We start from the raw sequence: 18,762 nt of genomic DNA, 5'->3' as shown, positions 1-18,762 counted from the left end.
CAGGACATACAAAAACAGGACAGGGTTGAGCTGGAACTTTAACATCACAACTGATAATGCAGAGCGTGACTACAGTACAACAATGGCAGTGATAGCCCAGTTGTGAGAATGTGTATCTGTTTATGCTGAATTTGAACATCCACTGTGAGTTTTTTTTAAAGTGTACTTTATAGACTGTAGGTGTGGTGATAGTTTCCCAGTGTAACTACTTTTCCTGTCTGCTTGTCGTTCTGTTTTGTGGCTTTGTCTTTCATAATAGTTTAGTGTGAATGTGCAGCCTCCAGCGAACAGTCGCGGCTGGAAATTTTTAAAGTTGTTGTTTTCATGGATCCAATTCTCTTAAAAGCCCAGAGGTGGATTCTCTAAATTTTGCTCACTCAGCCTAAAGAATAAACCAGTTACTGTCACTGTAAACCTGGCCATTGTTTGTTTTGTTCAGTTCATTTCAATCATATAAACTTTTACATACGCTATTATTCAAGTCTGGGTGGATAGGGTGTAAACTGCAACTTGACTCTATATATGGTGGAAGGATGCAACCACAGAAAGCTGAACTTTGAGAGTTTCACAACTCAGAATTGTTACTTAGATTGCTGCAAGATTAGATTAGATTAGATGGAAGTAGATGGTTTTAATCTCGATTTACTTGGGAAGTTGTTTTGCTTGCGGCTTCATCTGAGATTTTTGATTAATTAGCTATAAATCAAAGCGCATCTGTCTGTGTTTAAATGAAGTTGTAAGACGGGAGTTGAGTAGTAGATGAGAGAGAGGAGGAGGGGGTGGAGAGGAGACGTTTGGGAGCTGAGCAGACATTTAGGCTCATCTATTTGTGTCGCATTGTGGTCTGGGGTCTCTCTAAGCTTTCATTAGGCAGCCCTGCTTCCTGCTCGAGGATGATTGTTTTTTCTCTAAACACGACACTGAGGTCCTCAGCAATCATTACACACACACACACACACACACACACACACACACACACATGAAGCTGTGTATCCATGACTTCAGAGGACAATGCATCACATTAATTTCATGCTAAATTACCATAACCATTACTTGACTCATCTTTACCCTCTCCTTAAACCACGTGTTCATACTAGGGAAGTTCCACAGTGTAACAGTATACACACTTTGATGTCCTCACAGTGTAAGTAAAGTGCACAGTATATACTTAGAAATACAGCTAAAAAGACATACATATGCCCGAGCCTCTGCACCTTTTTCACAGTCACACACACACATTGGCCTTCGTCAGTCATTACAGACAAGCTGCTGGTTTTTATGCAGATTTATTGAATGCAGTCTTAATGGCTTTACCAGTCGTTCTCTTTTTACATGCATTTGTCATTTCCTGTCTTTCACTTCTTTTACCCTTGATCTCCGCCTGTCTTTGTTTTATCACTTTCTCCTCCCTCTTCTGTCTTTTTACTCTCCTCTCTTGCTTTTCTCTGTTCTTTGAAATATATTTTTTTCCCACTCCACACTCTGCTATTGTCACTCACCCTTGCTGAGTCTCCACCACCTTTCTCTTTCTCTCTCCATTTTCGCTCTGCCTTCGATCTCTACCTCTCTTTTCCACTTCTATCTTTTTCTTTCTTCCCCCCTTTTTCTTGATAAGAAGCAGCAGGTGAAGGTCAAAGATGTCAATTCAAACACAACAAAATATGCAAATAAAATGCTTTCTACTCAAAGATTTTTTATTTCTATTTGAAGCATTTTTTTTATTTTATTTACTATTTTTTTTTTACAGTGGCTGCTATTGTCAAAGTGCAGCTTAATGCATTTGTGCTGCTATTCCTTCACCAGCTTTAGCTTCCTTTTGATGCTCTATAGCCATGCTGCAGGAATTTATTTAAGTACAGCCATAAAAACATTTTACACAGATTTCTGTGGAACAATTAATTTTGTGCAGATGTCATACTTTCACTGCTTTATGCAAGCAGACAAAAACGCGCATATGTGTGTGTTTGTGTGTGTGTTTTTTATTAAGGAAGAATTGTAAATGAAGTTTTGTACAGTGGAATATGATTCTCCGGCATGGCATTGACTGCAAAGAAAAAACTGTGTTAACTGATAGCTATACAGTTTTTTTAATCATGCAAGACACACACCTCCTCTTACTTCAGTTGCGCTTGTTCTTATTCAAAATGATATGTGGCTTTATATTTTTCCTCATGTGTTACTACAGATACATGTTGACATCATAAATAAAAAGACTTGACTTCCTAGGAGTTTTTAAGTGTTTTGATGAGTGAGTCAGTATGCCATGCTATGAGCTGTAATACTAATTTAAAACTAAAGTAATATATTAAAAAATTCGAGCACCTATAGGTTTAAAAACAGCGAGTGTGAGTACCACACAGGTTCTTTACGTCTTTTTCTCAGCTCTGTTCTAAGATTTTTGCCTGGCCGCAGTCTAATGTGAGGGAAACTGCTCAATATAAAGCTTTTAGATATTTTAATATAAATTGCCCAGCTTTGGAAAAGTGCTTTGGACCCTCCTTAGCTTGCTTAGTGTCTTTCTTCTATAAAAGCATATTAATTTTTTTTAAACATCCAGGCTTATTTTTTTGCACCTTTGCATTGCATGTAAAGTAGCACTTTTATTTTAACAAGAAAACCAAATCAAACCAAAGAATTAATAAATAAATAAATTCTTGTACAACCTTAGAACTGTGGATTATTTTATATTGCCCTACTGGGAGGTTACACCTACAGTATATACAGTCAATGCTGCAGTCTGTTTCTGCTGCTTATTTCTGCAGCCATTAGTGTTGTAAGTCCAGCCGCGTATAGTCACTCCTCTAGGGCCGATTAAGGTTTTAGGTCTCGCTCTGCAAGTTTGGTTCCCTTTAAAAGTCTCCCACTGTTACAGTTACCACACATATATTCAAAAGCACCTTTATCGGAAGGTTTGAGGGCTCCCAGATTTGAGTGTCCCTCCCAAGAAACTCCTCCCAGACTCTGAGCTTGTAAATATGAATATGTTCCTGTAGTCAATTTGGCTGATTATATAACCTAATAAAATAAAATTACCAAGTGATGTTGAATCGACTGAAAAACACTTCCCATGATTTTTTTCTTTATAAAACTGCGGTGCTTGAACGGTGCAGTATTTTAGTCCTCAAGGAACAGTTTAAGGCACAAGTCCTCAAGCTCTATTCCCACTGCAGCTTGTTAGCTTGTGTTATTAGCTGAGCTGCCTGGGCAGGAAAGCACACACACACACACACACACACTTTGGTGCTTTTGGGCTTGGCGCAGTAAAGGCAGCCAACTTCTAAAGCAGTCTACATACAGTATAAGCCGGTTAGAGTATAATGGTTTAAATAGAGACGGGCAGAGAGACAGGGATTATGACCGTCTGTGTAGGCCTGTTATACTTTATCCCTTTGCTGTTCCTCATAAAGGAGTTTCTGTAGCACCACTCAGAGAAGCTCCATAAACCGTCTGTGATTGCATCTTTACTTCCTGCGTTTATGCTCTTGCGGGATATTATTAGGTAAAAATTTGCTCACTAGACTTTTTCTGTATCCTGACATCACCGATCAGTCTCCAGTGTTGTTTCAAGCAGATTATATCATTAATGCAAAAACAACCGTTTCACCTTTTACCCTAAACATTTCCTGCCTTTTTGCAGCGCTGTACTTTTTTTTGTCAGTTGTAACATGTTAATGTTCTTGCAGTTTGTGTTTTTTATCGTTACACTTTATCAGCAAACTGTTAAGAATGAACTTTCTACTTTTGTTTTTTAGGTCTAAATGTCCTGCCAGTCCTAGACATGTAATATCTGCAAAAAAAGAAACAAATATACAGTACTGTACGAAATAAAAACATAAAAAATATACAGAGCTTAACACATTTATTAGATCAGCTGTTATAAAAACAAGAAAACACACATTTTTTAGAAATCTGTCATAAACTAATTTAAAACTATAAAAATAATATTGTTATTTATTATTTTAAAAAGCTACATTTACATTTTTATATCCAGATTTGAGCTGGCACACTGGACTTCTCTGAGAAGTCAGAAATTATTTAAATTAAATTAAATTTTTTAAGCATAACAATCAACAGCTAAACAACAGAAAAAAATTAAATGTACTATTTTTTCAGCTTTTTTTGTATAAAAATAAATAAAAATTGATGGAAAACAACAATAATTCTATTTTAGCATTAAAATATGACAGATTAACCATTGCAAAAACATCAAAAATAGGTTTTGGTAATCACCAATGCTGTTAATTTAAGGCAGCTGTGGCATAAGCCTTAGACTGGGTGGAGATCTAATAAATGTGTTAAACACGTTATTTTTCTTTCTGTTTTAACTGCTCTGTTTGTTGTTGTTTTTTACTATATTAAGCACTAATTGGATTGTACATCGGCCTTTCTCTACCCTCGATTTTTTTAACTGATTTTTATGTGAAGGATCTGTGTTGAATTTACACAGAAATTCAATGAAAAGACATTAAATTGTTTTTGCTTTCTCCACCTTAGCCCCTCTATAATGAAATTAAGACTGCTGATCACTAATGTCAGTTCCTGACACAATAACGCCAAAAAAGGGGAACAAATAACAAAAAGTGGCTCCAGATACGATTGTACTATATGTATAGTTCTTTTTGAACTCCCCGTAATGAAGTGGAGTTCTTAATTGAGACGATCTAGACAAGAGCATAAAGTCGAGCTTAGTTTACAAGCTGCATCCATAGACTTCTGGTCTCATAATCATCTCTAACTTAAAAACTATAGTAACTAAGCAGAAGATGCTGGTGTGTCTGCAGCAGGCAGTTGTTCTGCTTACAGATACTAATGCATTCTAGTTATATATTTGTTCTTCTGTGTCTTTTTGCCTCTTTGCTGTTTGATCGTTTCTCTCTCTCCGTTAATCTCAGCACGGCTATCTCTACGGTTTCTTTAGAAAATATAAGCATTCCTTTGCAGGTCCAATCTTTGCAGTGTGTGTCAAAGGGTCAGCGCGCACACACCGTACCTCACCCTGATTCTCATGCTGATAACCAGCGTGTGCGCTTCTGTGTGTGTGCATGATAGATAGTAATCCATCACCATAATGGAGCTTTAATGGCTGCAGTAAAAATCATCTTCGGCAAACTCTCTGTCTATTGCACAAACACACATCTTACGTGTACCTCTGTCTACCTTGTCTACCTCTCTGTTTCCCACAATCCTCTCTGCCACTCCATAAATCAGACCTCAAGCTTACAGCGTTTGCTTTAGCCTCACGCTGTGCACTGACACACACCTGGCATGTCAAAACCCAAACCACCGGATCACACACCAATTCACCAACACCTACACTTATAAACACACACATACATGCATGTGCATACACACACAAACACGCACGCAGTTACAAGAGTCATGAATCTGGAAAATTTTTCCCACTTTCATTATTTCGTCTGCATTTCTCTCTGACCACACACTGTGATTGCATGAGACACGATCCATGGGAGCTTACAACCAAAACATCCAAGCTAGTACCTCATACCTGGAAACTGTTTATATTTAATTTCTTTGGGTCATTAACGACTTTTGGATTATGTATAGCAAGAGAGGAAGTCTATTGCTTGGCAACAAAGAGACTTTTTCTTCCCCTACCGAGTATTAAATTTTGATCATTTTCTAAAGAAAGCTGGGTTTTGTTTTTCTAGTTTTGGCCATCATTCATCATATCAGTCATGATATCAGTTATGAGAATATTTTTCTCCCTGGGTTAATTGTAACAATTTAAGAATGTTGCAACTCAGCTTTTTAATGGAGACCATTATACTTGCAGGCATGAAAACAGGGGGGAAGCAAGAGGGGAATCAAGGTCATCTTGACATTGGTTTTTGTTTTCATTACTGAAAGAGGGGATCATATTAGAGATTTCCTTACAGTCGGTCACAAAATAATTTCAGTCAGGGCCACTTTGGTCAAAAGAAGATTGTTATTCCATGTGCAGCAATTTACATTTGGCAGTACAGTTTTGTTCTATGCAGAGAAAAGCGGTTAGACCTTTGGTACTGAACAGAGCAGGCATCACAAAAATCTGAACATTATTAAGACACAATGAAAAGAAGAAACATGTAGAAGTAGGTTGCAAAGCAGCTTGCAGAGGAAACAGCAACTCCAGACAGGCTAAAGTGACTTAAATAACATACCGTATATGACTTTTACTAATAGGCAGTGTGGGTTATCAATAACATCGACCCTATTAGCTAGTGTACCAGGGACCTTAATTATAAATCTGTTAATATAATTAAACTATATTAATTAGTAGCTATATCCTCAGTCACCCATCTCACGATAGTGCTTGACTCAAAGGCAACTGGATTTCTTTTAGGTTCTTTAAGATGACCTCTTAAAGAAACTCTTTAAGACCTCTCGAAAGCCTTCTATAGTTTTAAAAGCTGGTGAGGAGTCCCAGGTATTTAACCTCTAGTGGGACATGTCAGGACATCTTTGTGAATCATTGCCCACCCTACTGCCATGTAAGTTGTTAAAGTCAAATGGTTGAGGGTGGACTGGCAGTGAGATCGCCTGGGAAGGGCTCTCTTGGTGTCGTAGGCCATCACCTCTCTCCAGTCATCTGTTTTCTCTGCTTCACGGCACAGCATGCACGACACTGCACAACTTGCAGTGAGGTGTGCCAGGACCTATACATAAGAGGACCAAACAACCACTCCACAGGTCTATGGTACGTCATAGGAGAAACTGCTCTTACATTGTAGATGTTCAGATTTTGGAGAGTTTGGATAGTTTGACATAGTTGGTCATCTGTGTCTAACTGGATCAATCAATGTTGAGCAGAACAGAAGAGGTAGACTACGACAACAAATGTATGCCCTTGTAAAAAGTGCATTTTGGTGTATCTCACAGAATTACGGTATACAATTTCGGATAGAGTGTAAGAAGACGCTGGTTATTGTAATTAGTCACAAACACGAAAATTAAGGAACAGACGATTTTCTAAACTGAAGTATAACAAATGTTGCAGCATTGTAAAGTTTGTTACAATCACCAGTCCAGTAATGACAGACTAAATGTTAAAAACAAGCTCCAGATTGTGCACATCAAAATTTTCCTAAAACTGGTTTTACATAAAAGCAGCCGATGACCACAGAGTCGACTGTTCTGCATGATGTGATATGTTCTTATGGACACAAGAGGCACTGAATTTATAAAACTAAATGTGCAAATTATTACAGCTTTTCTGGTGTTCGTTAAGTAAGATGATTGAGGTGGTAGCCAACATGCTTTTTTGATTTCCCCAAGACATTGCTGATCAATTTTATGCCTAAAAACACATGAGTCATGGATTGTGCTATAACTTAATATCATAACAGCGTGGCTCTTGTTTTTTTTATCGTCATCCTGTTTTTAAGTTGTGTTTAACCCATTAATTTCAGATTTTTGGGCACTTTTTGAAGTCTTTTTCCTCAGGTGTAGGTCAAGGTTGTCTGAGTCAGAAAGCAGATGGAGGAGACAGATACTAAACTATTTATCTCTTCTCGGTTGTCTTACACTCTTATCTTTACTGCTGTGTTTTTCTGGGTGATTGCAACTAAAATGCAAGGCCGTTAAGCTAAATCACCTGCAAACACCATCCGTGTAGAAAAGTGTAACGGGGCTTTCTGATTCTTCTAACAATAGTGTGCAAGGACATTGGCCAGAGTAAGAATGAGGACAGCAAATCAGTGGAAATGATAAAAAAAAATCAAGGTGCAGATAATGAGGGCAGATAGAACAGAGAGAGAGATAAGTGATAAAAGTTGGACTATGTGCTCAGAAATCATCACTCTGTTCGACAGCTCATCACTTCCATGCAACCGTGATTCATCAGAGGCCTGAACGAACGTGTCAAAATTATTCCATAGACCTCCAAAGTTGTTGTTTTGCAAAGCATCTGTTTTCTGCTTACATCACCTGGAAAGACTGAATAAGTCATTAATTTTTTTGTTGTTGTTTTTGCTGTGGGGGGTTGTTCCCTGCTGTCTGAAACTAATGGGGCTTTCCGAATATGCCAAATTGAACCAGACTTGCTCAGTCTCTCCATTTCTGTCCCATTCTCTTCTTGCATATTACTTTGATTATCTTCTCCCATTATATGCATTCTTTGCCTGTCAGACTTTCTTTTTGGCTCTACGAAATACTATGTTTTAGTTTAGGTAGCTTGGTCTCCTCTCAGCTTCTGGGTTCCGACTTGGAGTTTTGCATGTTCTCCTTGTGCCTGTGTGGGTTTTTTCCATGCACTGCAGTTAAGTGAAACTAGATAAGATGCAGTGATAGTAGGGAACAGGTAGAAGACAGCCTGGACAAATGAGGGATGAAATTCAGTAGAAGCGAGACAGAATAGATGTGTGTGAATGAAAGGGAGGCAGGTGCAACAGTGAAGATGCAAGGAGTAGAGGTAGTGAAGGCAGGTGAGTGTAAATACGTGAAGTCAGCCGTACAAAGCAACTGACAGTGCACAAAAGAGGTAAAGAAGAGAGTGCAGACAGGGTGGAGTGGGTGGAGACGAGTGTCAGGGGTGATTTGTGACAGATGGATAGCAGCAGGACTGAAAGGCAAGGTTTACAAGATGGTGGTGAGACCTGCTGTGATGTATGGTTTGAAGCAAAAAGCCAGGAGGCAGAGCTGGTGGCAGAGTTGAAGATGCTAGGGTTTTTTTTATTGAGTGACAAAGACGGACAGGTATAAGCATATCAAAGGGACAACTCAGGTTGAGAGGCAAGGCTGAGATGGTTTGGACAAGAGCAGAGGTGGGATAGTGGCTGTATCATATAAAGGATGTTAAAGCTGGGGTTGCAAGGCAAGAGGAAAACCACAGAGAAGGTTCATGATTGTAGCGAAGAAGCACATGCAGAGGAGGGTTGGTGTGACAAACGAGGATACTGGGGATAGGATGTGATGATGACAGATTATCTTCTGTGGTGACCCCTAAAAACAGAATAGGATGATGAGCTATAGTTTAATTGCTGGCATGAATGGTTTTCTGTCTCTGTGACTGAGTAGTAACCACCAATGTCATAGGCTCCACCAGGGAAAATGGATGGATGTACAACTAATAAAATTCAATACAAAATTGGATTCATATGAAAAGAGGGTTTTTTTTTAACATCCTCGATGACATTTCAGCAGTTTACATTTTAACTTCCTGAAAGTTGGGGACTTGCATGCTAAACAAAAGAAGTTTCAAAACTGTGGTAAAAAGTTTAGCTCGTTGTCTTTCTGGTCCAAGTATTTAAACATAATTCCCAGATGCACATCTTGCATTTCCCAAAATGCAACTTGATAGTGTCTTTGATTAGCACTTTCATTGTCCCTTTATACACAACTGTGGCCTGTTTCCAATAATTAATATAACAGCATGATATATGGATAATGACTTCCTTTTCCAAGTAATTTATTAGATAAATTCTCATTAATCAATAATAGTGTTATTACTTGCATCAGTTTTACACATAAAGAATAAAGCCACTGTGATATAAAATACCACTGAGATTTTCTAGCTAACAGATGAGAGCAGAGGGAAGAGGTTAAGACTTAACGAGGGAATATTTGCCAATATCTGACCCAGGCCTCACACACACATATACTCACACACAGACACAGACAAACATAAACGTGGGCTTGTGTTACATGGCCGTTTCAGCGGCTCTCGTATTGATACAGATGTATTGGTCATTAAGTCAGTTAGGTTTGACGTCTCAGCCCAACTGCAGCCAAAGAAAATAATATCAGCGCTCTGTCAGAGAAATTTTCCACTCTGTCTGAACACAAAGAACTACAATTTGGTGTTTCAGATTGAAGTCTGATGTGTGTGTGTTTGTTTGTGTGTCCTAAACCCTGCTCAGTGATCATCCATCGGACTGTTTTTTGCTTCTCATCAGTCAAAACACTAATAGAATAGTTTGGCTTTCTTCTTAGACATAACCACTTGCTAGTTAGCTTAGCAAGATATAGGTGTAAACAGCTACCCTGATTCTTGTTCAGTTTAATAGTTTATCAGCATATCACATTTGTGTTATCTCTGGAAATGTCAAATCATTCTAACCAACCAAGAAGTCGGATGCTATTTGATTGTTTAGAAATAACACATCTAATGGAAAATAAATTTGTTGCTCTCATTTAAAGCTCGCTGTGTTTGTTTTTGGTATCTAAAAAGTGGATATAGCAAACATAAAAACTTTACTTAGTGCTTTCTGATTCTCATTTTTCTTGTTTTCTTGTTTGTTTGTTTGTTTGTTGGGGGGCGGGGGGCATTTTGACTGTCTGGGAGCTAGAACTGAGTTTATTTACACGAGAAGGTGAACTACTACAACTATCTACATTATTAGTCAGAAAACAAGGTACTAACTTCACACCTTTTCAGTTCAGTGAATAACATTAGCTGAGGTGAAGCTCAGCTATAAAACATGGATATTTATTCTACATCAGGCATGTCAAAATCTTTTTTTTTTACAGTTCACATACAGCCCACTTAAGTGGGCCCAACCAGTGAAACTATGATAAATGTGTAGAATTACAGAAAAGGTTCTGGTAGTTCATTGGCCAGACTATCCTATAATTTTAAAATATAATAAAGACTACCAGTCCTATTGGGGGTTTTTAGCCATATGACCACTAACCACGTGACTTAACGTATTTATCATTTTGGACATGTGACGTTCACGGTGACAATGTAGGATCAAGTGAAGAAGGCCTTGGTCCCATAGACTAAGAGACTGGTCTGCAACCATCTGGCAACCACCTGTCGTAAGGGGAAAATGTGTATTCCTCTGCTGGTTGGCAGTGCTTTCTTGAGCTTTTTGATTGTCACTGGGTGAAATCACTTATAAAGAAGGTTCTGTACCAAAAACTAGTTACTGCTTTAGCTGCTAACAGATTGTCATGGATAAACCTGCAGTTTTTGGCACTTGGCCTTGTTTTGATTTTTCAATCCAGGAGGTGGCACCCTGTTAGTTTTTACTCTGAGCTAAACGAACTGGCTGCATATTTATCCTACAGACCTGAACACCATCACAGAGAAAGTTAATATGAAAGTTTTTTTCATGAAAGTATTTCTTTTTTTGGCTTTAAAAAAAAGTCTAAAATCTCTCCTCTTTTTCTGGCCTTTTTTTCCTCAGTTGGAGGCGGAGTTAGCACTGTGTGAGAGGGAGGGGACGGAGCTCCAGGAGTACGCCAATCAAGTCCTGCAGCAAATCGCCGACCGATGCCCTGACATTTTAGAGCAAGTTGTCAACGCCTTGGAGGACAGCTGCTGACACACTAATTCACACACACTGGCAGAAAATGATTTAAAAAAAGCTTACATTCAAACATTTATTAGTATGTAAAATCAGAAGGCAAACATTTAACACAGCTTGGCCCCATAATTCCCCGATGCACAAATAAAATCAGTGCTGCACATGAATAGGAAGACGTTCCCAGCCTTCACAGAAAAGGGGAACTAAGACAAAAAATCTAATTATTACTGAAAACTGGGCTTAAGTTGCTTTAACTTTCTGTTTAGAGCACTATATCAGCATGCAAGTCAGCTAGAAATAATTGGTCATCTACATTTATTTATATTACTACCCCAACACAGAAAGAGCCCTCACTGCACCGGCCATACGTGACACCTTATAGCGAGCTTCCCATGTTCTGGGATTCAACGGGAGGATTTGTATTTGTGACTTGGGGCAAAAAGTATTTTCAAACCTTCACAAAAAGGTGAACATAAGCTGAGCTTGCCAGGTTCTTACACGCTGTTGCCACATTATTGTATTAGTTCAGATTCAAAAATATGTTTATTTCAACTGCCTTTGGCTCTTTACATCATTTGCTGCTATCTTTGTAATTTTTAGGTTCCTTTTTTTCCCATTTTCTTTGTTTGTGTCTGATGAAATGTCCTAACATGCAGTTCCTTTCAGCAGTATTCTCTAGATAGTTGTGTAAATTGTAAAGGGAGCGGTTTAATTAACACATACACAGCTTTCGTCAGGGGTAACATGACACTTTAATCTATTGTTTCCCATTATTGATGAAAGTACAAACTACAGTAAATAACTCGCAAAACTCCCTTTATGAAGACACACTGGCATGGATGGTCTGACTTTCTGTTTCACCACTGAAAATCACACGTCTCCTTCATTTATGGCGCCCGTGCCGAAATTAGGTTCAGATAAGAAAACCCCTTTTATGACAATCCCTTTAGCGTTAACATGAGGTGTCAAGTCTGAACTTTACTCATTTACCTTTAGTGAAACATCTTTTTTTCTTTATTTTGGGAGGGGAGAAAATATAAAGTAAATGTTATATATATTTTTTTGCTTTTGGTAATATATATTAAACACTAATCTTGTTTAACTGAAAGTGTCGTCATCTGTTGGTTGGTATGCTAGCGTATGGTAATGCGTCAAAGTCTTTTTTTTTCCTTGCACACTGTTATTGGGAACGTGTATTGCACCTACAGAAGGCTTTGTGTCCACCAGGAATATTTTCTCAGACTCAGTTTCTTGTTCTTGTTGTTTACAGTGGAAATGACACTGCATGTCTCCCACAGCGCTGACAGCCTTAGCATGATTTAAACTTTTACGGCAGTGAGCACTAGAGGTTCAAATTGTTTCAGCTTGAAGCAAAATTTCCTTCTTTTTTCCCCCCACCCTTATACTGTATTGAGCGATGAGGCCATGACGGGAACTGTTTAGCGCTGCTTCCTGGTAAGAAACACCTGGTGGACACAAAATCTAAAGACACAGATTCACATTACGCTCTCAAATCTGACTGGGACGCTCACGAGAAAAAAGGAAAAAACAGCTTTTGTTTGTTGGCACCTGAGCAGCGTTTTACAAAGCTCAAAGTCACACGGGTGCAAACGAGAAGCTTCATTTCAAAGATACCTGAAATCTCACACTGCTTTGGGTTGGAGGTTCCTCAGATGTCTTTTTTTTGTGGTTGTATGTTTTAAGAGGGGGACCCCAGCAGATCTGAGTGTGTTGTAAGTTCAGTATTTGTTGTCTGTTTTATACTGATAATGTTTGTCACTGGGGGTGATGATGACTGGGACTCACTTTAAATTTCTTGTGGATTAAAAATCAGAATGAGAGAGAATGGAATAAAATATGGATTTATCTTTATTTCTCATCTCATGCCTGTTATTTTCTCTGGTTTGTTCCCTGTTAGATTCTTTGGGATATGTGACAAGTGAAACGAAGAAAACGCTGCTTAATTGTGGCCTCTGATCAATTTTAACCAAATGTAAAAAGTATCCTGTGTTACACTACTATAAAAAAAACTCATAAAAGCTAACTTTCTTTCACAACAACCAGTGAGCATACTTAGGTAGTTCTGTCCTTTTTTTCTGACTTCAGCTTTCCATTCCCTTTGCCTCCTTCATTCTGCCGTGTTTTTTCATGTGTACACTGAACTATTTCTCTTATCTTGTGGTTCATTTTCCTATCCGCCCACAATAATGACAATATTCCATCCCCCAGTCCTCTTTATCTAAACCAGTATCCTTCAGAACAGCCTCATCCTGTTCCACTTCTCCACCACAGTTTCATGTGTTTTAAATTGTCCCCAATGCCCTGAGCTTGTTTTAGATCAACACATGAAATAAACTAAATTTTGATTTGATTTGTTTGAACTACATTTTCATACTAGAAGAGAATGGTCAGTCTGCTAATAGGAAGGCAACAGTAACTCAAATAACCACTTCTTAAAACCAAGGTATGCAGAGGAGCATCTTTGACCACACAACACATTAAACCTTGAAGCAGATGGGCTACAGCAGCAGAAGACCACACTGGGTGTCAGAACAGGAAATTGAGGCTATAAATTTATACAGACTCACCAAAAGTTGGACAGTAGAAGATTAAAAATAACATTGACTCGCTTGATGAGTCTCCATTTCTGCTGCAACGTTTGGAAGGTGGTGGTCCGAATTTGGAATGCTGCCTTGTATCAACAGCTCAGGCTAGTGTTGATGGTGTATTAATCTGTAACTCTGGGCCTCTTAACAGTAACTGAGTATAGTATAAATGTCAAAGCTTACCTGAGTATTACTGCTGACCATGTCCATCCCTTCGTGACCACATTACAACCATCTTCTGATGGTTAATGCTACATATCACAAAGCTCAGATCATCAACTGGTTTCTTGAACTTGACAGTTCGTTGTACTCAAATGACCTCCACAGTCACCAGATTACCAAGAATGTTTCCAGCACCTTGTTGAACAGGGGCGGGCAATCTCAGTCCACGAGGGCCGGTGTCCCTGCAGGTTTTAGATGTGTCCTCGAACCAACACAGCTGATTTAAATGGCTAAATTAGCTCCTCAACATGTCCTGAAGTTCTCCAGAGGCCTGGTAACGAACTAATCATGTGATTCAGGTGTGTTGACCTAAGGTGTGATCTAAAACCTGCAGGGACACCGGCCCTCGTGGACTGAGATTGCCCACCCCTGTTGTTGAATCTGCGCCATGAAGAAATAAGGCAGTTCTGAATTAGGGCTGTGCGTTAAGATCAAAATCTCATATCCCGATATAGGACATTTCTCATCCCGATAATGATATATATCACAAAATAGTGCTTTTTCTGTAAATTCTGTGAATCTCGGGCAAATCGACTTGTGTGAAGTGTTTTCAGCTGGGCGCCGTGTACCTAGAGTCGAGTGCTTTGACCGATGCATGAAACTATATAACTCTTTCCATACTCTTTCACGTGATTCTTGCATAGGCGGTAGAAGAGGTTTGTCATGTTTAAGTCTGTGGTGGGGACCGGTTTGCAGCATAATTTGCATAGTACAGTTTTCTGGTTCGTGTCAGACTTTTTATAACCAAACCAATTCCATGCTACAAAGGTAGCCCCTCGTTTAGGAATAAGGAGCTACCTGGTTCTTCCTCATCTTCAACAGTGTATTTTGCGACACCACGAAACAAACGATAGCGTATAATTTGAAACGATAGATGTTTTCATTTCCTCATCGGGTATATTTCGTCATATCGCACAGCCCTATTCTGAATGTAAAGGGAGATCCAACCTAGTACTACTAAGGTATACCTAATAAAGTGTCCGGTAAGTGTATATGAGTAATTGTAGCTAATTTTCTGAAAATGACACAGTAGTTAAATTTAAACTAACACACAAAGATGACTCAGATGTTTAAAGGAGTTGTTAGACTCATTCGGCTGGAAAATTTGGTTTAACAGACCCGTCCAGCTCGCCTGACCTTGAACCTCGACCCTCACCTGACATTTGGCCTCACTTGTGAAGAATTTCCATTCAGGGATCAAAGCACCATCCTGTTATTATGGCCATTCTGGTTTTCACACAACACTCAGAGAACCAACTCCTGGCAGTCTGTAAATGTAGCATACATGCTGGTGCTTAGCTTCACATAAGGCAACGCTTTGTACGTGTGTCAGTGTGTGTCGAGGATCTGCTCTGCTTTCTCTATCTACTGTCCCAATAAAAGCCAGTGAAGGGAGACAGGAGGGATGGACAGAGCGAGAAAAAGGAGGAGAAAGAGATACGCCTTTGTGACTCCCTGATTTATGTGATGGAGAAAAAGAGGAAGGGAGAGGGAGGTAGAAATGAGTGGAAACATGGCCCATTGAACACTTCATCCCATCTCTTCTACAGCTCTAACTTTGCACAATGTACTTCTACCTGCCCTTTGCACAAAAGTGCATGTCTAAACATCAGAAATATGCACTAAAGAAAGATATATTTTTATATTAAAGTTGTCTAAATGTTCACTTTTCAAATATAGATATTAAGATTATTTTCAAAAGGCTTGCATGAGTTACTCCTCACTTGAGGAAAAAGAAAACCTGCAATCATTATGATTCCACATCATTTTACTTTTAAGGAACAGTTACAGCTACATTCACCTGCAAGTTCGCATAAGTCTAAATCTGTGCTCCAGTCCAACAAATCTATACTCTATAAATATGCGCATGTGTGCATTCAGGCTGGAAAACTGAGGATGTGCACGACAGAAAGCACAAGCATCACAGGAAACACTCTGCTCCAAGTACTTCAACACTAAATGCTAAATCCCCTTGATTCTTGACTGCTGCTCATGTGCAGTATTGTCCCACATCGCCATGGACAAAGGAATCTGGAGAGCTGTTAAAGCTGACAAAGAAAGAAAAACAAACTGTGAAACAGCTCCAGAAAAGCAGAGCAGAGCACAGAGCCAATCCCACACAACCGGGGTGAACCCTTCAGAGGCCTAAAGACAAATCATAGAAATGGAGTTGCATTCATTAACTACAGTTACTCTGGCAGAATCATTCTCTACAGACCTCACAGTGTACTTTCACATGACAGGTATGCTTATGTGTTCAAATGACAAGACCGACTAACTATTACACATTCCACACATTCCACCTATTACCTATGGTTTTGTCAGTCCATACGTGATAGGTTAAATTATATAAGGAAAAAATAATAATCACAACATTCTAGTTCAAAATCTGTATAAAGTGGCGGTAAATTGTATTTGATATACAGTCCTATGAAAAACTAAGTTCACCCTTACTGCTTCCATAGGACTTAAGATAATAAGTAGCAGCCTGGTACTGCTAATCAAATGCACTTTAACTGATCGTTTGCAAGTGTGAGCACGTCTATAAAAGCAGAAGTGTTGGTCTGTATCATTCACTCAACATAATGGCTCAATATTCACCAGGAGTGGATATTCCAGCGAATTCATCCCAATGATTGGAGAGAAAGTACAAAAACCCTAAGAGCTACTTCCCAGACTCTACGGGCCTCAGTTAGCATGTTAGTTAGAAGTTAGAAAAAGGCTGGACAAGTTTGGCTTGTTTGGAGGGTTGCCAGAAATAGTATCCTCTCTCTAAAAACTACATGTGGCACAGCTTAACTTTGCAAAGCAGCATTTGAAAAAGCCACAGCACTTCTGGAACAATGTGGTTCATATGTCAGTTGAACAAATGAGACCTAAGTGGAGCTATTTGGTTATGGTACACAGCTTCACATTTGGTGGAAACCAGACACAGCATACCAACTCATCACTTCATACCAACTGTTAAGCACGGTGGTGGAGGGGTGATGATTTGGGCTTGTTTTGCAGCCTCTGAGTCAGCCATCGGTGTACCTGTGAGGACATCTCTCTGATAGCTAAAGCTTAGCTTACATTGGGTCATGAAACAGGACATTGGCCCAAACTGTGTCTATGGACTAATAGTCTATATAGATTTGAGCAGATGAGGCTCAATGACCAACCACAAATTTTGTCACAAGGGTAACTGCATGTTTTACACCCGCTGCTTTTCCTGATGCAGTCCTAAAGTTCTGTCCAGCTGGAATCAAACCACTGACCTTTAACCTCACCAAGCAAATGTTGTAACCATGGAACCACCAGCAGAACAAAAGGCTGAAAAAGAAAAGAATCAAGGTACTGTAATGGGCCAAAGTCAAGACCTCTGCCCAACTTGAAGTGCTGTGGTGGGACCCTAAGAGAGCCGTGCAATCGATTGCTTGCAAACCTCAATGAACTAAAGAAAACCTTGTAAAGAAGAGTGGACCAAAATTCCTCCGTGACCATGTGAGAGACTGATAAAGTCATACAGAAAATGATTACTGGACGTTATTGCTGCTGAATGTGGTTCTACAAGCTACTGAATCGTGGGGTGTGCTTGGTTTTTGACAAGACTGCACAGAGTCCTGTGAAAACTTTCTTTTTCACATGACTGTAGAGAGTCAGCGGGACACAGAAGTTGTGTTTGTTTTATCCTGCTGGGAGCACCAGAGGGGAGGAGCTTGCCACACAAGAGCCCGACATCCCCGATACTCAAAATTACTTTGCTTTGGAAACTTCTTTCTCCTTCTTCTTTTTTTTTTATTGCTCTGATGCAGTTATAAAAACGGAGTAATCGGTTTGTGTTTGGGATTTGCAGCGATCCTTTATCTCTTCTCCTGTTTGGATTTGTTTCTCTATCTTTTGTCACTCTCATGCACCGCACCTTTCTTTACAGAGATTATGTGTGGATAAGATGCTGCTGATACTGGTGGTTCACAGCACCAAAAAAAAAAAAAAAAACCCCAGATGTCCTTGAGATAACATGCGAACACGTGTAATCCACGCAGCGCTCCCGCCTTTCCACATACGAGATAGACGAGGGAGGAAGGAGGCCCACGAGGAAAGCAGGAGGAGAAATAAGAAGTGAGTGACTGCAGAGGAAATGAGGAGGGCTTGCACTGGCTTCGGGACAATGTGGTTTCAATCATCACACATCATATCGCACATGACTGAGAAGAAAATGATTGAGAGGGTGACTGAGAGAAGGAGAAAGCAGAGAGGAGAGTGAGAAAGGGTTGACACCAAAACAAACAGCAGCCCGACTTCAAACACACTCAGGATATATATTTTAGGTTTTCATGCTCAATAATTAATGATCTCACTTGTGGTTTGCTTGTTGCTTCAGTCTTTTGTTCAGTTTTTTTGTGCTCCTTGAAGATGTGGCATTGTTGTCTCTAATAAATGGTTTGTAAAGTAAATAAGCAGTAGGTGAAATGAATGGAGAAAAGAGGAAGGGAGGAGTAGATGGAGAGAGCTGGCTCGGCATAAGGGACAGGAGGAGGTAGTGAGCGGTAGGAAAAACCTTGGAAAGGAAATAAAAACAATGTGAGCGGAGTGTAGCTCCTAAAATAAGCTGTTAGCCACTGACAGCCCAAACATACTCCAACACCGATGACATTTTCCTTCTCTCCTCTTTTCCTTCCCTGCCTGTCCACTTGTGTTTCTTT

General features: G+C 39.4%; 1 protein-coding gene across 10 annotated transcripts in view; it reads left to right on the top strand.

Annotated features, from left to right (window-relative positions):
- Positions 1–13,121, top strand: part of LOC100690550 (ELKS/Rab6-interacting/CAST family member 1) — a 154,858-nt gene extending 141,737 nt beyond the window's left edge. For all 10 annotated transcript variants that reach the window (XM_025899631.1, XM_025899635.1, XM_025899634.1 and 7 more), the window contains one exon: positions 11,130–13,121. In XM_025899631.1, coding sequence (XP_025755416.1) covers positions 11,130–11,267 — 138 coding nt within the window. In that variant the 3' untranslated portion in view covers positions 11,268–13,121. The remainder of the gene's footprint in view (positions 1–11,129) is intronic.
- Positions 13,122–18,762: the final 5,641 nt, after the last annotated feature.

Source organism: Oreochromis niloticus, linkage group LG17 (assembly GCF_001858045.2).
Source record: "Oreochromis niloticus isolate F11D_XX linkage group LG17, O_niloticus_UMD_NMBU, whole genome shotgun sequence".
Classification (NCBI taxonomy): Eukaryota; Metazoa; Chordata; class Actinopteri; order Cichliformes; family Cichlidae; genus Oreochromis; species Oreochromis niloticus.
Note: the sequence above shows the minus strand (reverse complement) of the source record. Positions and strands in the feature narration are given on the sequence as shown.